Source organism: Chinchilla lanigera, unplaced genomic scaffold, assembly GCF_000276665.1.
Source record: "Chinchilla lanigera isolate Chin_1 unplaced genomic scaffold, ChiLan1.0 scaffold00042, whole genome shotgun sequence".
NCBI classification, from domain to species: Eukaryota; Metazoa; Chordata; class Mammalia; order Rodentia; family Chinchillidae; genus Chinchilla; species Chinchilla lanigera.
In genome coordinates, this window is record NW_004955443.1 from 4,890,195 (window position 1) to 4,915,684 (window position 25,490).

Sequence of the window (25,490 nt, forward strand, 5' to 3'; positions counted from 1 at the left end):
TTTTTTTGGTTTTTCTCCGGTACCGGGAACCGAACTCACGACCTTGCGCTTGCCAGGCAGGCGCTTTTGCCGCTGAGCTAAATCCCCAGCCCCCATTTTTTAAATTTTTAAAATTTTTTTGGTACTGGGAATCGAACACATGACCTAGTACTTGCTAGTCTGGTGCTTAAGCCACTGAGCTATATCCCCAGCCCTGGATTTTCAAAAGAGAAAACAATGATAACCATAAAAATGGACTAACCAGATGGAACTTTATTACTGCAATTTAGGAAAAGGAAAATGTGCAAGGGATAGGTTTGGCTCTGTGATAAATTATTACATGGAATCTGCTTTGGGTTTGGGGAATGGGTAATACATCTCTAAAATCTGAAATTGCTAAATTTCTGAGTATTTGACTGTCTTCTCCCCAGCAGAGACCACTTCCCACAGGGCAGGTCCCTAGCTACTCACAACTCCTGGCTACCAATTCTCCCTTTTCTACTGTCCATCAAGATGCATCTGCCTTTCACTGTTTTTTGGTTACGTGTGTCCATAAGAGATCTGGTGCCCTGAATTCTAATTTCTTCTCTACCCACCACCACTCCCTAGTCTGCAGATGGTATCATTTTATGTTAGCACCATGTGGTAGATGGTTGTTCTCTGTGTCCCATCTCTTCTTTTCACCAGCTGATTTGAGTGTTGGCTACAAACTGTTCTCAACCATCCCTTCCTCTAGAGAATGGCATGCTCCTGCAGATATATGGGGGCCACTCATCAAGGACACAGGAGTTGGAACTGATAGCCAGTAACCAATAACCTACAAAATCTCATGCTGATTCTCTAATATCAACATCTTACTAATACCTGAGGAGCAAGAAATCCTAAGTGTTTGGATGCTTTGATAAATAAAACATATATGCTTCAGAGCATAAGAGAGAAACCTCACAAAGATCCTAACAGAAATCACAGAATTTAAAACATCTTGTGAATTATTGGAATCTAAAATATGCTGGACCCACCTCTCAAAAGGAAAAAAAGGTACCATATTTTCATCTTCTCCTTCTAAGAAAGAAGTGCAATGCTTGGTGGGTCTCTTCAGGTTTTAGAACCCGTTTATCACGGGACACAGAAGGTTGCTGACTGTGAGTAGGACCGGCAAAAGGAGGGGCTTCGCAGTGGCTCCAGGCTGAGATACCAGGATCCCCAAAGATCGCATGTGGTCAGAGCTTTCTGCATCAGAGTACAGCACTATGTGGAGTATCTGAACAGGTGAGTCATGGCGGCAACCCCAGGACCCTGGATCAAGACCATGAGTTTGGGGCTGGGGATTTAGCTCAGCAGCAAAAGCACCTGCCTGGCAAGCGCAAGGTCGTGAGTTCGGTTCCCGGTACCGGAGAACCCCCCCCCCAAAAAAAGACCATGACATGTGCAGGAGAGAAGGATATAGCATTTGAAAAATATAGTCTGGATCCCAGTAAAAACTGAGCACCTACCCTACCAGGGCATCAGAACCACCTATTAGCACCCATAACATGCCTACTGTCACACTTACAAAGTCACAGGTCAGACAGGCACAGCAGCAATTCACCCTGAAATAAAAGGGGGTTATCTAAGACAGGGTCCCAGTGGGTTCAAACAACTCAAGTAAGCTGCATGCAAAAGAATAAACATTGCCTCGCCATGTGCCGGACCACCCTATCCTGCCACCTGAGAGAGCGTGTACCATGAAGCACAGCGGATGCATCTGTCTGGACAGGTCACCTTTGGAGAAGTAGATACCATGCTTCAGGATGCCACTGACACCTAACCAGTGGTTATTACATGGTGCTGTCTTGACAATAGCTGGAATTCTTGAGTCCAGTAACCAATAGGAAGAGGTACAGACAGTCTCATTTTCCATCACTGCCAGTTACCTGACTGGAGAAATGTTCTCTGAATCTGTGCAACAGGTATTTTTTTGTGCAAATCCTTGATCTCAGATGGAAGATCTTCCAAGCAACACAGTGAGAGTGCCATAAAACTTAGACAACTGTTGCCATCTATTCACTTTGGGCTCATAATGACACTTATGTACTATGAAGAGGAATTAACATACCAGCGAATATAATTGAGCCTAACTGTCATAAGAAGGTAGAAATACCACTCAACATAAGGGGCAGGGAGAGATATGTCTGGTACTCATATTGGTTAGCACTTTAAGACCCATGGCAGTTTAGAAGCTGTCATTTATCGCACGAACTTGGCCACTAGTCATTGTCAGGCTGTGTCTGGGTGGAATAAACTTTGAATGCAAGAGAGCAAATGAGCTGGAACAGGGCAAGAAGTGGACTGTGGTGGATATTTTCAGACTCCCTGCAATGTTGAATGACCTACTACTCAGCTAACTATGAACATTAGCCACTGAAATTCACAGCCAGGAGCCAATGACAGACTGATACAGGCGTCTAAAGTTCAAGTCCATAACTCACTCCATGCAGCAATTTGTAGTCCAGAGCACCCATGTGTCGGGACTGATGCTGGTCTCTGGCCAAGATGACGACCCTGTTTTGCTTTCTTCTCTGCTCTAACCTGCTTGGTGCATCCCCCTTTCTTCTGAGAATGGTCCCTTAGTAAGTCATCTTTCATAATGATCCAATCCAATTCCTACTTCTAAGGAATCCACCTTAAGACAAAGGCGATCTCTGGAGTCAGGAAGTAAGGAAAGTAATAGGAAAAATTTCAGATAGCCAATCAAAATGAAGGACAAGGTATTTAGGGACAAATATCTTCATTGTCCTTTAAACTGGTTGGGGGTATTGCCAGCTCACATCATGCAAAATGAGGTAATATCCCCCTTGCAAATCAGCTGTGAGAATTAAAGAAACAGTTTTATAAGAGGAGTACCTGAGATAATTTCTGTCATATGTAGACATTCAGTAAAGGCTGCTGTTATTACTAAGAGTAACAGTATTCCTTTAAATAATTCAGAAAGAAAAACAAGCTTGTTTACAACTAGCAGAATCAGAGGCGGCACAGCTCAAGCATTTGCTGAGCGTGGTCTGTCCTGCTCGGCATGCAGAGAGCTCTTCTATCACTGTTTTCATCTGTGCGACGAGTTCCAGCCTACTGACTGCACAGCCCCTGAGGTATCTGGCTTCTGAGGCAGGGAAGAAAGGAAGGAGCTTTGGGAATAAATGCTGAGATTCTGTAGTCACTGTGTTCTATTTTGTTTTTGGTTTAATATAAGTAAACAGGTGGAAATATACAAGGTCATATTCACTGTTTTGAGGACTTTCCTTTCCATTCTAAGTTGTTCAGCTTAGATAAAATATAGCATGTGGTTTTTTAAAATTACACAATTAACATCCTACTATAAGTAGAACAGGTGACTAATACAGGTAACCATAGATAGAGTAGATAACTATGATACTACCACTTTACCACTGCTTTGTAAAACAAAATATTGCCTAGCAGTCCTCATGTTATATCTGCAGCTTATGCAGTTGTAGTGTTACAATAATAAAACCTGTCAGATAAAAAGCTCTGGGCCCAAGAAAACACAGATGACAAGCCTGTATTTCAAAATTTTTAAATTTAATACTAAAATTTTTTTAAAGAAATGAGAAAAACACAAGAATGGACAAAAATATGTGTAGCAGTTATGGAATAAGGTCACTATAAAAGCACTTTTGTAACCCAAATAGCATGAGTCAGTGTGAACCAAATTATATAAAATAAAAAGTAAGTCATGTCCAAATTCTTGAACAGTGGTGTGGCAGATCCTGTTTCTTGCTTATCCAACAGCTATTTGCAACCCCATCCTCCGTGTTAGGGTGTTCTGTAGCGATAATGCCAGGTAATCACCTTCGTCTTATTATAATAACAAGTAACTCTATAAAATGTAAGAGAATGCATCTGGGAAGTTTCTGGAATTTTCTTTTCCTATTGCATAAAAGAGACATAACTATAAGGAATAATCTCTGAATCTCCTCCCCCTTCTGTTTTTGGCTACAGCTAACTTTAGGGTACAGCAACTACTTGAATGTCTGAGAGGAACATGACAAGCCAAAAATGATGCAGAAGAACAGCAAAAATGTCCATGTCCTTCATCACATTATCAACCCCCCAAACAGCACCAGCAAGTTCTCTTCTGAATTTCTTACATAGTTCTATAATAAATATCTGTATTTCAGGCCATGGCTAGCAGTACACTCCATGGCTTGTAGTACAACACATCCCATAGAGATACAAACAATGCTTGGATTGCTATGAAAAGGCATTAGAAATCAACCCAGGCCAATATTAAGAAGAGACTGAGTCTATGTCTTCCCTGAGGGTGCAGACAAGGCTGTCAAGGTGAGAAGTGTTATAGAGAAATACTCAGACACAAAGGTACATGAGAGGCTGGCTGAGCTCATGGGTACAGAGCCAACTACAGCACAGCCAGACAGGCAAGCACTCAGCCTAGCAGACACAGTAGAAAACCAGGCAATCCAAGACAAATGCCCAGGTGAAGCCCCGCGCCAAGATAGCATCACAAACAGAGGACCTGGCTTCAGGAAAACAAGTTTGCATGATAGGAGCTGAGCTAATTTTACAGCCAACAGTTGAGATTTCCCAAAGGGAAGTGCATTCTGCAATGAAAACTTCCAGTACCGTGCTACCTTCAGACAAGCAACCTAAGGTTTCTCACACATCTTTAGATGTAAAAGATGCTATTTTAGGGGAACAAGATCACTGTAAGATTTATAAAATTGGTTCAGATACCCCAGTTCTATCCTCCAATTAGCACCTGAGTACTTATCATTTTTTGCAACACCTACATCTTTGCATATCTCACAAGGACAAACCTTCTGTGAGAACAGAAATGATGTATCCATCTTTGCACCCTGACATCCTAGCAGAATGCTTTGCAAAAATTCATTCAAACATTGTTTGAGAGACAACAAAAGAACAGTACAATATTTACTGAGCACTTATGATATGCCTGGCATTGACACAATATCTCATTTGTTTCATAGGATATACTTGCTATCATTTTGCTCACTTACCAGTAGAAAAGATGGGGTTTGCAGAAGTATATTTCCCCAGAATACACTGTTAGAAAATTGTAGACTATATTTGTACCAGGTCTCCTCCTGAAGAGAACAGTACTCTTCTTCACAGAGAGAAAGTGAACATGTTAATAATTTAAAATTAATATGTTAATAATTTAAACTTCTAGAGAATAATGATATTTTTCTTTTTTTAAAATATTTTCTTTTTCTCTCACACAATTAAAAATGGGGCATCAGTTTCAAAAACATCAACAATTCTTTTGCTCCAGGGAGTAATTTATAGAGCCATGTCTTCAAAAGCTTGCATGTAAACATAATGAAGCTGCAGAGTCCCAAGAGCTGGAAGAAGCAAAGCCAGGCATCCTGGGCAGATGTGATGTGCAGGGCCATAGGAGCTGCCTGTCAGATCGGTGATGCCTCATGGATCTGAAGGAGCAATGACAAAGGTGGAGCCACTGGGATCCCTGGACGAAGGTTTTTGGTCCTCTTGCAAACCTGCATATCTAACTGTCAATAATGGGTGGGCAAAGGGTACCAATGATAACTAACATAACTTCTCCTCCACGCATGCAAATAGGACCCGAGGGACAATTTTCACTAGAAAAATCAAGTGAGATGGTGTTTTCAGCAGCAGTCAGGTATGCATCACATTTATACCTCCAAAAGAAACAGGGAGTGAAGGAGAAAGAGAAGGACACTCATTCACACAAAATAAGTAGCTACTTGATCTCCACACAGGCCTAAGTAGGTGTGTTTTAGATCTTATAAGCTCCCGTCACCTTTATTTCTTTGGGGGTAATAATTTCATCTCCAGAAATCCTTCATAGAAATGTGAAAAACACTCCTTGTAATTGAGTAATGAGCAGAACACACTTGCCTCAAAGGACACCGTAGTAAGGACAAAATTAGAAGAAGAAAAAATAGTCTCAACTACCATCTGGGATCTATGGAGAGAGAGAGAGACATAAATCTTCATCTTAAATTTTTAAGTATTTTGTTTTCTGTGTCATTAGAAAGAGACTGTTTCCTCAGTTAAGGGAAATTATTTTGTGTGTAGCATTCTTGTAATACATTTTTTATTATTTCTTTTAATTGAGAAAAATATATGACCACTAGTCCTGACATGTTGTCATTTGATTATGAAACGCCTAGCAGGTTAGTAAAGCATTTTCCTAGATGTGTGTCTGGGTGGGTCATAGACACGTGAGCTTGGGTACTACACATAGTCCCTCACCTGTTCCTTACTGACACTCTTTTCCTGCTGTTTCCAGCCACCACGAACTAAGCAGCTTTGATCCATCATACTCTTCTACCATGATGTCTCTATCTTGGAGTCAGAAGGTGATGCAGTCAGCAGATGATGGATTGGAACCAGGGCAAATTGAGTGTTAAGCACTGTGTCTCCAAAAGGAGTGAGCTGACTAAAGAATGTACACCTGTGTTAAGTCTGAGTTAACAAGCACTCAAAGAGCTAAATATTCAAACTCCAGGCTCCTACTGCTTCTTTGGATAATGAATGAAGCTTCCTTCATTTTACATTCCACCACACACCACCACCAACACCACCAGCAGCACCAGCACTGCCACTACTGTTTTGTAGTAACTTCATTGACTCAACAATGAAGTTCTCGCCAAGAGAATAAGTTATGTCTCCCCAGAGATCAGAGATATTGCCTTCTAAATATAAAAAGTAAAACTGTCTTAGTCTGTATTCTGTTGCTATAATAGAATATCTAAGATTGGGTGATCAGTTTTCGTCTCTGAGACATCATCGGAATGACCCTCACTGTCCACATGTCCATCCGTGGTCTGACTGTAGCCACTTGAGTGCTTCCAGACTTTTCATATTTTCCTTTCTGCAGAGCCCTCACCAGGACTGCTCTTAAAGCTCTCAGTATAACATTCTAACTTTTCTAGCAGTCACTTCAAAACTGTTCCAGCCTTTACCCTTTACCCACTGCCCAATTCCAAAATGACTTTCACATTGAATAGAAACAGCCCCCTTTCTCACTATGAATTTTCTGTCTTATTATGCTGTCTATGGCATTAACATAATTCTTGAGACTGGGAAATTCATAAAGAACTAAATTTATTTAGATTCACTGTCCTGGAGCCTGGGAAATCCAAGATTAGATGACTATATCTGGTGAGAACCTCACTGTGCTTCATAATAAGATAGAAGTGTGAAGGGAAGAGATGGCATGTGCGTGCCAAAGAAAAACAAGCTGAACCCTGTGACAGCTAAGCTATTCTTTTAAGAAAAGCATGAATTCCATTCCTGTGAGCTCTACCTCCATGATCCAACCTTACCTCCCAACCCTGCCACAATGAGGTATTAAGTTTCCAAAACATGAATTTTGAGGGGACACACCCAAATCACAGGAAGGATGCATGAGCCCCTGGAAATGAATGACTTCCTTTATGAACAAGGCTCCACCACCTTAGGAGTCATGTATAAGAATCATTCCTAGGGAACTTAACAAGGGAGAACCTGTGGAGTCCTCTGAGGTGGATATAGATGGTGTTGCAACCATTTTTCACCATTTATCTTTCTCCTCTTTCCACATCTTTCTCTTTTTTCCTAAAACCCCTAGTTTAAATGTCAGTTTCTAAAATAAATTTTTGCCTTCTCATTAGGGATATTTACTATCCTTTAAAGTAATATCTTTTTACTTATGTGGCATTTATTACTCCACACTGATAATTTGCTATGATCAAAACTGTCTTCCATTGACCCAAGACGGTACTCAGACACAGCTGTATACAAGACAAGAATGCCAAAAGTTTGCAACAGCTGAGACTAACACAGTAATGTTAAATTTCACTGAATGTGGAATCATATGCATACATAAACTAAAAAAAAAATTGTATGAAATTTGTATGTTCTGTATGAAACTAACAAAACAATTGTATGAAATTTAAAAAAAAGTTGCATTATATGACTGAAAGTTTTAACCTCATGAAATTCATCACAAAGGAAAAATATTTGGATAAGTCACATGCCAACATCACAGCAGTGTGTGGTGCCCAATAAAAAGATTAATCTTAAGCTACATATCAACATAGATGATAGGTGTCCTTCACTCTATCACGTATGCTTCATTCCGGTGTGATCAATAGACACAGGATGGTAAGAAAACCTTGCAGGCTTTTCCTGTTAAATCCTTACCCTGAGAAATTGCCACCAACAGCTAAATAAGATGTTAACAAAGATGTTCCAGAGAAGATTTAGGCATATGATGAATGGTTGGATGCTAGCTGCTTAGTGGAAAAGAGCCCAGGCTTTAAAGTTAAATGTGTATGCAGTTAATTCAATTACCATCTGTATAACTCTGAGCAAAGTCCTTTACATCATTGAGCTTGTAGCCAGTTTGCTTCTGCTGCTCAGCAAGCCACCCAATCCAAAGGAAATGAAATTTTAAGCAATTATGTATCACTCATGATCTGAAGGTAAGCTGGAAGCTTGCTGACCTATGTTGAACCATGAAAGACGTGCCTCATAACTATCATCTGTTATACTTCTAAACCAGTGGGATGCCCACAGCATGTGCTTTTCACACTAATGGGAGGAGTGTGAAAGGTCAAGCATACAATGTATGTTCTCTCCAAACCTGTATTGGTGTCACCTATGCTACCATCTCATCAGCAAAAAGAGGCCATTTGACAAAGACTTATGTCAAATGCTATGCAAGCGCACTCTGCCCTCAGATGGCCACGGCAAAGGGTATGTCAATACATAGTATGACTAAAGTTTGAATCTACCACATATCCCTGATATTTTCAATAACCTTAACATAAAGTATGGTAGGAAGAATAATAAATGCCCAAAATGCCCATGTCCTAACCTTCATAGCCTGTGAATATGTTACTTTACATGGCAAAAAAGCACTTTTCAGATGTAATTGCATTAAGGATCTTGAGACAGGGAGGTTATTCTGGATTGCTTGGGTGTATCCACTGTAATCACAAAGGTCTGCATAAGATAAAGAGAGCATTCAAAAAGATATAATATTGAAAGCAGAGGTCAGTATAATACAGATCCATAAGCCAAGGAATGTGAACAGCCTCTAGAAACTGGAAAGTGAAGGAACAGACGCCCTCCTAAAGCCTCCAGGAGGAAAACAGCCCTCCCCAAGCCTAGATTTTAGCCCTATAATACCCCAGCTTCTGACCTTCATACATATAAAATAATAAGTTTGTGATGTTTTAAGGTACTGAGTCCATGACAGTTTGCTTCAGCAACAATAGGAAACCAATATTTTGGGTAAGTAGTAATCATTGCTCAGTCCTTTCTAAAAATAGGTCCTATGGCCTTAATTTTTTATAAAACCAGCATGATTGACTGGAATGCCAAAGGCTCTGCTCTTTACTCAGGAAGAAATCATGAGTTCTGGGTCAGGAAAAATGTAGGACAGTTTGGAAGGACCTCAGCAGAATCTTAAGACATGGGAGGGCATTTCTGCCAAATGCCCTGCCAGCACTGTGCTGCCAGCTGTCAAAGGAGAGTACTTGTGAAATGGCCTTGAGACGTGTGTAGTGGATCCACAATGTAAGCCATGGGCAGGGAAGGACAGCTGCTCTGCGACCTGGCCTAGCTCCGGGCTCTTGTAAACTGGGTTGCGGAGCAGGCTTTCTGTGCTGACTCTGCTTTAATCCATGGAGACCCTCCAGCCAGTTTCTTGACTCACTAACTTCCCCTGAGGTCAGCCAGTTCTTCTCCCCTTTCTAAGATGACCTTCATTTAGCCTTCTTCACCAGTGTGGTGCTCCCTCTCCCCATTCTCTCTCTTTCCACTCTCCTAAAATAGCATTATTTCCCAGAGCCTTCGCTGAACAAAAACTATCTCTTTCACATGAACATATTTGCTTTCACTTTCCTACTCTCTTTATGCACTAGTTAAGCTTATACAGTTTTGTTGTAGAAAAGATCTTCAATTCCATACCATTAATTACTTAAGAGGAGTAACCTAACTTTTTCATACCTTAGATTTTTTGTTTATGAATCTATATGGTAAAATATAGTCCTATTATTTACTTTACTAATTGTGGGGCAGGGTTACTTGAACAAATGTGAACTTATTTCTTCTCTCCTGATGAAATGTTCTAAGATATAATTTGTAGTAATCAGATGAAATAATGAAGTGCTAAAAAAATAAAATTGAGCATAGAGATTTCAAATCTTATTTTTGTGAAAATAAATAAAATTTCTAAATAAAAATTTCTGCATGATATTTTATTCAGTTCATAATTTTGTAAATCCCATGATTGAGAGACTGATGGTGTATCAGTTTATAGACTTTAAACTGCTATATTATGTTATATATGTTATCTTATGTTCAAGCATAATTTAAAATACTTAGTTTTAAGAGAAAATATCAGAAATTCTCCCAGCATCCATAAGCCCCCAATTAATACTTGTCTTCTCTGATGTTATATTGCTTTTTTAAAGTTTGGAAATAAATGTCCCATCTTCAAGCTGACCAATTCTTTCTTCTGCTTTGTGAAGTCTGCTGTAGAAACCTGTTGTTGAATTTTTCAGTTCACTTATCGCATTCTTTATCTCTAGGATTTTTATCTGAAATTTTCTCATTTCTAATTCTCTGTCAAATGTCTCGTGCTTTTTATGAAGCGTTTTCCAAATTTCATTTAATTTATTGTCTGTAACTTCTTGTAATTCTCTGAATTTCCTTAAGAGGATTATTCTGAATTCTTTGTCAGTCATTTCATAGATCTCCTCTTCTTCTGGGTCCATTAATGCAGATTTATTAGTCTCCTTTGTTGATGTCATTTTTCTCTGATTTTTCATAATCCGGGTATCCTTATGGTGATGCCTGCACGTTTGATGAGATGGTGACCTCTTCCGCAATTGGCAGGTGTTCGCTGGTGGTGCTAGACATTTACTAGTTAGTCTAGCCTGGGATTCTGGATAGGCCGGCTGGTTGTAACCCCAGACATTTGATAATTTCCAGTCAAAGGGAGAAAAGAAAAAAAAAGAATGAAAACAGATGAAGAAAGATTATAGAATTCATAGGGTAGCATCTACAGAGCTGATGTACAAGTCATTAGAATTGAAGATGGACAAGAGAAAGAAAAAATAGCAAGCTTATTTGAAGAAATAATAGAAAATTTTCTTAAACAAAGCTATAAATATCTAAATCCATAAAAATCAAAGTACATCAATCACACTTCATCTAAATAAAACTGTCAGAGCCATATTACAATCAAAATTGTTAAAAATCAAAGACAAAGATAGCATCTTAAAAGTAAGAGCAAAGAAACAAATAACATATAAGGGACCTCCAATATATCTAGCAGTAAACTTCTCAGAAAGGATTTTATGAGGAAAGAGAGGGTAGGATAATATATTCAAAGTGCTAATGGGAAAATAAAAAACTGCCAGACAAGGTTACTGTACCCAGAAAAGCTGTCATTCACAAATGGAGAGATAAAAGAATTCCTCAGACAAACAAAATCTAAGAGAGATCATCACTGCCAGGTCTTTCTCATAAGAATTATTAAGTGACTTCTTCAAGGTGAAAGAAAAGGATCCTGATGAGTAACATGAAGACATCTGAGTGTATCAAACTCATTGGTGAAAGTAAGTAGTCAATCAAACTTAGAGTCCTCCACATTATAATAATGGTATATAAATCCATGCATAATTCTAGTTTGAAAGTTAAAAGACAAAGGAGATAGATAATGACTAAATATATAATGAGTAAATAGATAATGACTATTAAAACAGTAATAAGTGCAATAATTCATTAAGGCATATGCAGTCTAAAGCTGTAAGTTGCAACATCAAAAACTCAATGTAAGGGAGAAAGTACAGTAAATTTATGGAAGTTTTTTATAAGCAAAGTTAGTTTTAAATACTTTGTTGTAAATATAAATTTTTGTAAGCCTCATAATAACCACAAACCAAAAATCTTTAATAGACATACTAAAAATTAAAGGCAATAAATAACAACATACTGCTAGATAAAATAACCATAAAGTAAAAAATAGATAATCTAGACAACAATTAACAGAATGAAAGTAGCAAATTCTCTCTATCAGCCTTGAATATAAATAGGTGAAATACATAAATCAAATGATATACAACAGTGATGGAAAACCTTTAAAAGACCAAGTACACAAACTGTAACCCAAATCCAACTTATTTACTGAAAAGTGCCAACATTGCAATTAAACCTGAATACCTGATGTTCAGTGGCTGGGATGAGCCAACAGAGAGGGTAATGTGTACTCACTGTAGCACATATGCCATAGGTTCACCACCACTGATATAGAGTAACAGAATGGATTTTTAAAACGCAGACCCAAATATTTGCTGTGAGCGAAAAAGTTCTCCTTGCCTAAAAGGACATTCATAGACTAAAAGTAGAAGGCTAGGAAGAGATATTTCATGTAATCAGCTTCTTATATAAGTAAAATAGGCTTTAAAGCAAATACTGCTGAAAAAAAGACAAAGAAAGTCATGATATAATGATATAATGATGTGGGGATCAATTCAAGAGGATAACAATTGGTAATATATAGATACACCCAACATTTAAGCACTTAAAGTATAAAGCAAATATTCATAGATCAAGAGGAAAAGATGAACTTTAACACAATAGTAGTAGGAGACTTCAACATCCCACTTTCAGCAATATCCAAACAGATAATCCACAAGAAAACATCAAATTTAAATTATACTGTAGACCAAATGGACATATAGAGAACATGCTATACAACAACTACAGAATACAAGAGCATTCTACTCAGGCACATGCACATGAACTATTCTCCAGGTTGAGATATCTGCACTCCTATACTTATTACAGCACCACTAACAGTGGCCAAAATATGGATTCCACTTAAATATCCATCAGTGGGTTAATGGGTAAAGAACATGTGGTATATATTGGCAACGAAATACTATTCAGAATGTAAAAAAGAATGTAATCCTGTCAGTTACAACAACATGGATAAACCTGCAGAACATTGTGGTAAATGAAGTTAAGCCAAGCAGAGAGAGACAGATACCATGCAGTTTTATTCATATGTGGACTATTTAAAAGATTTTCTCATTGAAGGAGAGGTAGGGTGATGATTACCAGACACTTGAGTGACTAGCAGAAAGAGGAAGTGAGTAGATTTTGATGAAAAGATTTATAACTACCATTAAATAGGAGGAATAATTTCTGAATGGTCAGAACAAGCAAACAAACAGAGACAGAAAGTTCATAAGTTCTTGAGCCTAGGGGATTTTGTGGGGAAAGAATAAGTGGACAAAGGACAAAGAAATGGATAATGACTATGACTGGATAGGGAGGGTTGATGAGAATACTGATTGCATTGATAGTTATACAACTTTCTAAACAAACTAAAATTATATACCTTTTAAATAGATTAATTGAGTGATGCATGAATTATGTATCAGTAAAGATTTTATAATTAAAGTTTAGAAACATCAGATACTTATTCTTTAATTATGTGGTAACTATGCTCTGCCTGTAAAAGGCAATGGCAAATCATCTTGTAGAATCTGTGAGACTGCTTAGCATGTTGATCTGAAGTCAGAGTTCAAATGGATTCATAAAATAAGTTCAGGCCATAGAAACCAAACTTGTACAAATTGAAATGCTATTATGATATGAGTTCTGATGGGTAGGGGAGAATAGAGATTTTCTAATTTTCTATTTATCAAGCTAAAGAGAAGGCTTTATTAGATTCACAGGAATTGGATATATCAGTGCTCATGATCAGTCACTGTTATTGATTTCTGGAGATTTGTAGGATCAAGATAAGTGTCCTTAATTATGCAGATCACCTTTAGTTCTTGGTCCTTGAGGCAAAAGGTACATTAGAGAAAGGAAATAAAAGATCCAATAAAATAATGATCTACAGAGAAAAAAACTAGGAGAAAAATATAAGGACTGTAGAAATGAACGATGAACAGCAGGGACTGCAGGGACAAGAAGAAAACAGAATCTCCTAGAGATGGCAAATGAAATCAAGTTTATACGTAAATCCTTTCCAAAATTGCTTTACACAACCATTCGCAATACACTGCTGAATATTACATGAAAATGAGGTTTATTTCTTACATTGTCTAAACTAGTGGCTTCTCTAAGGTGGATATGCAATGAATGGTTATTAAGTGAATGATGCAAGGAATGTTAAAGGTTACCTACAAGACAAGGAATGGGATGGGGCAAGCTAGCAACAATTCACCCACAAATTATAGTGCTATCCAGTATAGGAAATCTCCAAACCAAAAAGGATGCAAAAGAGGGAAATAACCCCAAAAAATTCACAGAATTCATTAATTCAAAGCAAAAGCATTTACTGAGGTCCTCCTGAGTGTCAAAGCCTACAGCTCTGAGAAGAGCAGTAATGGAATAACACATAAAAAGTAGTCACAGGACTCTACAAGTCTATAATCTTTAATTGCACATTAATAATATAGCAGTAGTAAAAACTCATCTTCGATGCCTTTTCTTTCCCGATATTTTGATAGCAAATCACCTGATTTCTTAATGTAGTTTCTCGCATCATTTGGAATTATATAAAAAATTTTAGAGTTTCTTGGCTGTTGCCAGCTAGTTAAAAGTGCATTAATAGATTGTTTGTTTTGATAGAAAATTACATAAGAATTTCTCTGTGTGACATTTTAAATTTACAATTTAATGTTTTATATACAGAAGAGATCAAATTATAGCTAATTTATTAATGATAGTATAACTCACAGTGTTGTGGTAAGGAATAAATATTTTAATACATGTAATAATATAAGCAGTGCCTGAAATTCAAGAAGTACTTAGTGAGTGTTAACTCTTATCATCATTTATATACAGTGGTCAAAAAAAGATCCCCAAAATCCCAGCAAGACCAAGGAGTCACCAAGAGCATCATTTTGTTATTGCTGGAATATTCTAGTTCTGCAGTTAGATTTAGTGAACCAGAGAGGGATAGGAAATACTGACAGAAACATGTAGAGATATCATCCATCCTGAGTTAGTAAACAATGCTGAGCACCAGTTTTGCTTGTGACAACCAAGTCATCCTCTTCCAGTGTCAACCTCCAATTAACTGATAAATTAGGTTATCAATAGCAAATATAGCTGCTGGGACAACCTTTGTTCATTTTTGGCTGAGGAAAGACCTTCCTGATAAACTAATCTCATAAAAAAATCATTGATCAATATGATCTTCATTTTCCTCATTAACTGTGAAGACATAAAGAAACTCAGAAGTATTTTTTACCTTAGGGAACTGGGAAAATTTCCCTGTTATGTGCTACATCAATGACTTTCAAACTTAAGAGCTTTCAATAAATTCATATTTCTAAACCACAATTAGATTCAAAGCTTCCAGATTTCCAAATTAGCCTCTCCTAAGCATTGTAGTCTTGTTACCTCTCTGAGAGATGAAAAATTTAATCACCTGGATCTAAAACAGCTGGAGACTCAAGAGAGATTCACCTACTAACCCACCCTCTACAAAATCCACGCAAGCAGCCTGGTGACCTTTCTTTCTTTGCTTCTTGGTCCCATCACTTAACAATCTTAATTTGTTTTGTGCATCTTCAAATGAAATAGACCTTTGTTCTGCTATCTCTTTTATAGACTTTATTCTACATAAATAGTGCTGAAAAGTAAAAAGTTAAAAAAAAATCATTTCAAGCATTATTCTTTGTACTGTTGAAATGTTTGCAAGCCATTTATGAAATAGGCATAAGAGTAGAAAGCTAATAGAGAGGAAGCAAAGAGATTTATTAGGTTTTTGACTCAGGTACAAGCTATACTCAGGGATCCCTCACAAGTTTCAAGTTGAGTGCTTTAAGATACTATAGCTTAAAACAGGCAGAAATGCCTGACTCTTTCTTCAATCACAGCTCCTTGTTCATAAGACTGGCAGTGCACTGGAACTTAATTAAACATCCATGATACCAACTGCTCACTTTTTCTTCCATGACAGGAACTGCTAAACTAGTTATATGGGTTTGTTGCTTACTTTTCAAGCACTACAGAAAGTATGCAGAGATCCAGGGGGAAAGTCATACCTAGTAGTGGGTACAGAAGTAATTGAATGTTAACTTTCAGCTTCTGTGGCTTCTCTGCTACTGCATTGTGAGACGCCTATGGGAACCTTCCCAGGCGTCCTAAGACAAAGCCCTGAGACTTGAGTTAGCTGTGACTTGTGCAACCCTTAGCAAAAGGCAAACATTCAAATCAGTTGTCTCCCTGATGCTGCACAGGTTGCACTGCACAACTCAAAGGTGTGATGCTCGTAGACAATGATTACTGCCACTGGCAGCCCCGACCCAAGTGCTCCTTTTCCATCTCTTTGTCCTAAAGAAATTCAAGAATATCCACTTGATGCTGCTAATGGTAGTGACGATGATAAAACTAAAGATGATAACTAAGTTTTGTGATTATCTACAACATGCTGGTTACTTTAGCCACATTATTAAGAAGGAATGACAAGATGGGAGGGAAGGAAACCTGATTAAATATCAAAGACTTTAAGGAACCTCTGCCAGTAACTGTTTTTTGCCCTTTTAAAGCCATAAGTGAATGGCATTGAATTCAGTATTAGACAGTTTTATTTGATTTATTCTCACAAAAGGGTGACAACTGTGCATAGAAAGTATGCAAGTGAATATTATAACCTAATTTGGTATTACAATTTTGACTTTGGATTTCTTTTATTTCTTTTATTCCAAGGTGAAAACACGGGAAGAATAGTTATTCTCTTGTAGGTTTTGAAGATTTAAGAGACCTACTCATGAACGATAGTATTGGGAGAGACTAGCGTAAGATGAAAGTCAAAGTACTAAAACTAGTATACCAGTTTTATATACAACTCTCCAAATCAGAAATCAACTCAAATAATGGCAAGTTAATTTAAGTACAGTAAATGCAAACATTTTTAAACAATTGTTACAAAGAATCTTGGTCTAGACTTGGCCAATGTTGATTTTTAACTTGGATGAAACTCATCCCACTTAGCCTAATAGTCATACCTCTATAAATCCATGCAGGATTATTCTCTAGAAAATGTAGACATCTGTTTCTCATTTCGGCCCACACCCTTAATCTCTGGAAATCTGTCATGGGTAAGTGTTATGTACCAAAAGAAGCTTTGGTCTTAATTACTTTTTTCTTTAACTAAAACTTAAATTTTTAAAAATCTTCATGATCTGATCTTTTCAAATGCTTCCTTTGAAATAAAGTATTTTCGAGTACCTTTTGCTAAAATTCTTTCTTATCCTCCCCCACTCCTGAGTTTTTACAAGCTCTAGAGGCAAGCATTGAAAAATTTAACATATTACCTTTTTGTTTAAATTTTGAAAATAACCTAAAATGGCACTATGATGAAAACTACTGGTTTGCTACCGTAATGATAGTGATTATAAATTCAGTTGCTGAAATAATGATGACTGCTTTTAAGAAAAGGTTTTGACAATAATTCCAGGCAATTTCAAATACTTCTTTCATCATTAGATTATTGTGAAAGACTCCAGGATCAAAATAATATAACCATATATTAGTGTAAAGGATCCACCACATTTTAAAGATGTTATATTCTATATAATCAGGACTTCAGTGTGTACTTTTATAGAGGAATAGGTTTTTGAATGTGCTCAAGAGTTTTTATGAAAAAAATTAATGGAAAAATGTTCTACAACTTCTCTGGGAATGGGAGAAAGCACAGTCTTATATCTTTGCAAATTCCCATTGAGTCCAATCTTACTGTGTTCAAGCACTGAACATTTTCTATACAAGTGATGACAAATGCTGTGTGGGTGATTTAAGGAAGCCAAACCAGGAAGAAATTAATTAGGTTTTGATGAAATACCTTCAGCACTACCGTCTGTCTCCTTCTTGGCTAAGAAGTATAGATATTGTTTTAGTCATTGTATACCAGAAGAAAGCCCACTTAAGTGTTAGAAAATTGGCTTTGAGAAGTCAGTCTAGTTTGCCAAGAATAACAACCCTGTTTTGAATTGTTGACTGTAGAGACAATCAATCTCTTAGATAGGCAGTGTCTCATGAAGTATGAAGGAGTCATGAATAAGAAAAGCTTGTTTTAAACCAGAGAACTGAGAGGTGTTCAAGATTGCCAGTTAGGAACAAAGCTCAGTAGGAGGAAGTGTAATGCCTTACCTGTAATACTTTGGTCAAATTGTTAAATAGAGCTTGGCCAGCACTCACTTTGTATTTGACGCCTCTAACTGTGCCATTTTTGCTTAAAATGTTGACTCTTCTTGTACCAAAGGCCTTCTCACTGGCAGCCCTTGCTAGCACCAGCAAGTTATCCTGATCATTCTCCTGCTCGTCGCCTTCTGATCCTGTGTGGCCATTCTGTCCGTCAGAATCACTGAGTCCATCAATCCCACAGATACTGGCGCATTCAGAATCTAGAGAGCCCGAGGGTTGCCCGTCTTCATAAACCTCCTTCAGGACTCGCCCACTGTGAGAAGATGCGATCCGAAACCGGACTCTCCGTGGCCTGTCACTTTCCGGCTTCATCTCCCTTTTTAGCATGGTCGCCTTCTCCCACCGGAACAGTTCACATCATTCTGGATCCATCAATAGTGCACTAGTTCATCCGCTTGCCACACAGGATCACCAGAGCTAAGTTCTGATGACAGTAGCCCTCCTATGAAACTAAGATTGAAAGGAAAGAGGATTCCCAAGAACATACACTGCATCTCTGCTTTTAATAATGAATGTGTACGTGTGCGCTATGGTTACCTTTAAACTTAAACCTGCAAAATGATCCTGGCATTTAAATATTAAATGACAGTGGTGGACTCTCTAACAGGACAAGTGCAAGACAGTGGCATGCAATGAAACAGAAAAAGTGTAGGGCAAAGAAATGAAAGACAAACTTTGAAGCAGATGGTAAGTGTAATTATTGTTCGGACTGCAGAGGTTAGAGGTAAAATGTGGACTCAAACTTGTAGAATAGGCGATGTCATGGAATTCTCAGAGTACTAATTTCTGCTTACACTCTCACTAGGTGATTTTTTTAAAAGGACAGTGAAAGTGCTACGTGTTGCAGACATCTATCACAATTAATTCTCATTAAATTATCAATTGGGTTCCATCTATATTATATTAGATGAATTTCCAATGCACATCTTCAGTTCAAGTAGTCTTGCTAAAGAAGCTTTTTAACAGACTGAAAAAAGAAAACTTTTGGTTCATTACCCTCCTACTTCTGCTAGTAGAAAGCATGGTTTTCTTTGATGGAAGAAGGGTTTGGAAAGGTATCATGGAATAGTGAGGGAAGAATGGAAAATCCTCTAGGCCAGCCAGATCAGCCAAAGCATCCAAGTGATCAGCATTGGTAGATATTACATCCAAATTGCCCGTGCACGCAGAAGAGACCTCTACATACTGTGCTCAGAGTATTTTCTATCACTTTGGCCAGTACTCAAGGAACCTCTTAAATTATAAGGTCATGTTGAAATGTGTTCTACAGTAAGTGCTTTAGGCTGTCCACATCTTCAGAGTGATAATAAGCAACTAACTCGGGCACAGTATCTCAAGTTTTTAATATTCATAGTTTTCATGTACACTTCCTTGAGAAAATTCTGAAAATATACAATAGCAACAAGTTGAAAATAAAAGTCATGAATAGTGTTACTAAAGACATTACTAATGTGGTATATTTTCTTGCAGTACATATAATAGAAGTGCTTGAACTACATTGCTCTACATTTTATTGCATTTAAGGACAAAGAGAACCAGTGGTACAAGGTAAAAAAAAAATACCATTTTATGTGAAAATGTCCAGTCTTTCAGAATACACAATAGTGAGTACAGAGGAAATGGATATTAACTAAGTGAAAAAAAATTTTAAATTATGCATTTGTTCCTATTAATTTTTTTTGCCCCAAGTTCCTCATTTAATCTGCAAATTGACACGTCACCGGAGAAGCAATAAGCCATGATTCACCATCTAATGTGTTGTTCTCAGAACTTTGGTTTTGAAACGAGGGAAAAAAGCTGTCTCTGAAACTTTTCTGCTTGTTGGATACCAAAACCTTTTTAATAACTAACACAATCCATACATCACATCCACAATTCAACTGTTAATTTGAAGTGTAAAGAGTTTCTGATCAGAAATGCAGCTTAGTGCATTAAAGAAAGTATTGCTTGGAAACAAAATTTTTACTATAATACATAAAAAATGATGGATGACTTCTTGGTTTATAAATCAGTGGTTAAGAATAGGGGATGTGCGTACCTATTCGTGCTTGGTCTCAGTCTTGGATCTGTCATTCTCTGAGTAAACTTGAGAAAATGACTTAACCTCTATGAGCTTCAGTGTTCCTGTCTGTCATACAGTAGCTTCTGTTTCATAGAGTATTTGGAAGGGCTCAATAGAATGATAAATATTAAACACTTAGTCCTCAACAGAGAAAATCATAGTTCTTAGTAGGTACCTAAATTAGCTAAAAATCCATATTGCTGGGAAAATAGTGAGACAAATGTAACTAGGTGATCCTAGTTAATGCTGACAGGGAACCAGGAAATCCCATGATGTTGCTGACTTCTGATTCCTTCTTGTAAAACTTGACACTGAACCAACCTACCATCCATTGGATACTGAGGAAGGCCTCCCACCAGCAGCAGCCCCTTCACTGTGTACATCTCTATATGGGGTGTTTAGCATGTGAAGCGCTGCACTGGGGACCAGGGGTTTCAACGCTGGCTCTCACACTATCACCATGGATCCTGAGGGTACATGGGCTGTTTCAGACTTCTGGGGCTGCTTAACCATGTACTCAATGAGCACCCATCATTTCCTTCAAATAATTAGATTCTCTAAACTTTCACACAACTCAAGATGGGAGATCAAGAGTCCCCTAAACCATAGCTTCCCAAAATAAGCTTTTGGAGTTCAGTGTTATCTTTGAATCCTACACTGTATCTGTAAGAGTGTTTTGCACATAAACGATGTTCAGAGAAATGTTTGCTGAATTAAAATGGGCTAAGTTAGATCTTAATGTCAAAATCCAGCTGACTTGACACTTAGGATTGGGAGAGTAATTATATCCATTTCTGCTTGTCTTGTTTCCAGTCCATACATTAGGTGGCAAATTCATCTGTAAAGCAAAAGATCTGACTGATAAAATGCTATTGGTGGTACCAGATATAATACATTAAAAACCACTGAATGCTATAAAGCATATGCAGTATTTTGCCTACAGAATCTAAGTCCCAGAAGAAATCAAAGAGCAAGAAGTCCAGTTAGCTACTTATGCACTAAAAACTTGATTAAATTATCTCCACCTTACAAAACCAAATGCCTGAATATACAGTCCTCTAAGTACCAAGTAGCCCAAAACTAATTTTCTAGCATGAAACAAGGATTTTGCTATTTCCCCTTAAATAAAGAGTTTTTTATATATTGTGTGTCTATGATTTTTTTAAGCTGGAAGGAGAAAAAAATGAATCATTTTATGTCCTTTTTCAATCAGTTATCACACTGTAGAATATCTATGTATATTTATCTATATCTATATCTATATATACCTTATGGTTAAAAAAAGTTTTTTAAAAAATGACTGCCTCAGTTCTCTAGGATATTAGTATATAAATTCTATACCTTAATTTCCTATAAGGAATTAATTAATGATGCATAGTTTTATGCTATAGAGAAGTTTTCATTTTTAAAGTCTGAATGGAACCATTCCAAAAGCAAATCCAACTGCCATGGAATGGTGAAAAATTCAGACAGGATAAATGAGCAAAGCATTTAAGAATTAAATACTGTATTAAGTCAGATCCAGATATACTAAAGGTACCCTACTATATGTATATCATAAAGATCAAAGTTTATTCTTGAGATTTTGCCTGAATCAGTATAGAAACAAGAGAACAGGAAAGTAGAGTCACGGTATGAGAAGTGTCAGCCTAGCGGGCTGAGGATAAAATGCAGCCCCAGAGTGCTTGCCTGGCGTGTGTGCGGCACAGGTTTCAGCCTCCAGCATCACAAGAAAAAAAGAATGGAAGGGAGGGAGGGAGGGAGGGAGGGAGAGAGGACAAGCATGGGAAAGGAGAAAGAAGGAAGAGGAAGGAAGGTAAAGAAAGGAGGAAGAAGAAAGAGATGTCAGCCTAGAAAAATTGCTATAATGTAGATCTCAAGATCCATGTATTACAGGCTTGGTCACTAGCGTGCTGTTACTCAGAGGTAGCGGAAACTCTAAGTGGAGCCTGTTAAGAAGTCTGTAGGTCACTGATGTGCCGTTAAAGGGAATAAGAGGACCCGGTCTCTTCCTCTTTCTCTTTTTTACATCTTTGCCTCGCCATGTGCCTCTGCCACAATGTGCCAGGGGCCATAGGCCCAGAAGCAACAAGTCCAACCAGTTATGGGCTGGCACCTTCAAAGCTGTGAACATAAATAAAGCTCTTCTCTATATAATGTATCTTCGGCATTTATTATAATGGTCTAAAACTAACACAGAAACTGAAAGCAGTTTTTCAAAATAGTGACAGATTTGGAGAGGATGTCAGTGCTGAGTGTGGTCGCTCAGGAGTACAAGGCCCAGGGGTGTCAGTTTCTGTTTCCATACTTAGAATGCACCTAGAGAAAGTGTAAGATCCTTAACAATTTCCAAACCTTAGAGAGAAAATGGGAAAACGCTCAGTGATTACCCTACAGATAATTTTTTTCACTCAGTTTTAAATTGATGAAAAATTAGAATGTCAATTGAAACATGCAAAGCTGACTGAAAAAAAAAATACATACCACTAAAATCTCTAACCTAATGTAAGCTTCTTGTCACGGCTGAATTTTTTTTAAGAAATCACTGAAATTTTACTATACATTATTTTTGCCCAGTAAAGGCCATGAGTTTAAAATGAGCAGATTGAAAAATAGACTGTATTTCACAACTGTGTTGTTCTCCTTTCTTCCAAGAGTGTGATGCTAGAATGGTACCCTGGGACATTCTAATTCTATTATCCTATCATCGTTGCCAAGGCAACAGGACTGTTGAGTCTGCTGTCTGAGATGAAGGTTAAAATTAGCAAAGACAGGGAAAACAGCAAACCAGTAAGCCAGAGGAAAACCTACATTCATTTAGAGATCTGGTGATGTTTCTCATTTTCTATGGGACTGTAGATTTGAGATCACAAACTAGGAAGCTTTGTAGGAGAAGAGTGGGGGCAGCAGTGAGAGGTACCCAGAAGATGCCAATGGGAGGGAGGCTCCCAGGCAGAGAAAGCATGGTGGGCTATGCGCTTTCTGGCTGGAGTATGCACATCACTCCTGAGATCATGGAGCTCCCAAACTTTCCCGAAACACTGATGACACTTGAAGAAGAGACCTTTGCAGAATCTTAAGATATACTTTTGTGCCCTGCTGCATCTCTTGCAAACTGAGCTAATACAGTTTCCAAAACTTTTGCATATGGAAACCTGGAACTCTAATCTGACTGATTTGGTTCTGATTTTCTCTATTTGCAAATAGAACATTTTCCCAATGTTAATCTATCAGTTGTGTCAGGAGGGGACATGTGAAATTAAATAAAAGATCATTCTTTTTGCTTAAATTACTGTGCACATGGATCAGTCCTGATTTGTAGCTAGAAGAAGCTTCAGTAAGTGGAGAGCAGAGATAGTAATAATATTATTTGTTGTATTTTGCCAGGATCAGAAAACTCAAAACAGAGTGTAAGCAATGACCACAAGGGAATAATGGATGTGATAACTTACTATCTGCCTCTCTTGCAGCTTTGGAATGTCTTGATTCCCGATGGCTGCAGGATGACCACCAGAAGCTGCAAATCTCAGTGCCCATGTGGTAAGATTATAAACTCCTTGAGAGAAAGCATTCTCTCAAACAGGCTTTATCAATGTCTTGCAATGTGATGAATAAACAAACATCATCAATGAATTTTACTTAGCTTCTAAGATGACTCCTGAGCATTTACTGCTGTATTTCATCAAATCCAAAACACATTTTTCCCCACATTTAATATTTCTGAAATTGTTGTGCATCTAATCCTTGCGTCTATCCATAACAACCATGAAATAGTTGTAACTTCCTACACATGGACATCAAAACTAGAAAACTCTTCATCACTGGCTTGGAAAAAAATCTCAAAGACAATGCATAGCACACTGTTAAATGGTGCAGCATCAATGCCCTTGATTGCGGGAGGGACCAGCTGCATTGTGCAGAAAAACACACACATTACTGCTGCTGAGTAGAAATGCAATTCGGAAGAGTCTGGCTCTGAGAATGAACATAGGGACATCAAATCAATTTATTTCACATTTATTAAACTTTATATGTATGTTCAGGGGTGATCTATGAGAGAAATTTATCTATAAATGTATCTAAAAGAGTTTTTCACATATGTATAAAATACAAATTTCAAGTGACAATAATATGTTGTGTCATGACTAAATTAGCACAGCTTTTTCTCTTGCTGATTCATAAAATAAAGAAACAACATCCTGCTGAAAGCACGTCACAAAGCCAATAGAAGATGGCATTTGCCACAATATTCACATGATTCATCCTTTGCTTAATGCTGTCCCTTATACAAAGGAGGGGCAGAAAAGAACTTCATTACCAGAAATGAGAAGTTTTAATTATCAATCTCTTAGAAATACACAGGATTCCAGAAGACTGGGCATTCATATCTTTTCCCCATAGGGTCATTTTTATATCCAATAAAACCAGCTGCAGCTGTGAAAATGAGAAGAGGAAAGGAAAGCATAGGAAATATAAAGATTGAAAGTAAATATTAATATACTAACTTTCCAAAATAAAGAAAGTGAGTCCTAATGTGATAAGGTTATTCCTAGTTACTGTTTATCTTACTCTTCTATGTCCCATGAAAATGAAATGCTTGAATAAAATTTAATGTCGGAGGGGCTGGAGATTTAGCTCAGCGGCAAAAGCGCCTCGCTGGCAAGCGCAAGGTCGTGAGTTCGGTTCCCGGTACCGGAGAAAAACCAAAAAAAAAAAAAAAAAAAATTTAATGTCGGTTACTTATCAGAAAGTCAGAAAATCAATTCCCATCCTATTCTTTCACTTTGCTCCTTACCAAGTAATTGCTTAATTTCTCCATCCATTCATCTATTCAACAGTCACTTTTTAAGCCCATTTCTTCTACCCAGCACTGCCCTATACTCAGCCCATACAAATATGAACAAGGCCAATCCTCACCTCTACTGGAAGTAACCGGCTTTTCTTCCTCTTCAAATCCTCATCCAGCTCAAATACCAACACAGAACCATTTGAACATAAATATTTTAACCCCCAGTTCACAAGCTGCCTACATCATTGTGCTTAGAATGGTTCTGTTCTAACCACAGTGTTTCTTTACAGGACTGACTTCTTTGTTTCAAACAAATACATAGGAAAAAAGTGAGACTTTTTTTTGAGCCCCTGTATCAAGTAATATATTTGTCCTTGATAAATAATTTATACTATCTTTATGCAAAACACA

The 25,490-nt window shown here is 37.6% G+C and overlaps 1 protein-coding gene across 1 annotated transcript in view; it reads right to left on the bottom strand.

The window, feature by feature from the left end:
- Positions 1-18,555, bottom strand: part of Grxcr1 (glutaredoxin, cysteine rich 1) — a 109,694-nt gene extending 91,139 nt beyond the window's left edge. The window contains exon 1 of the mRNA XM_005391916.2: positions 18,175-18,555. Coding sequence (XP_005391973.1) covers positions 18,175-18,555 — 381 coding nt within the window. The remainder of the gene's footprint in view (positions 1-18,174) is intronic.
- Between the last annotated feature and the right edge of the window lie 6,935 nt (positions 18,556-25,490).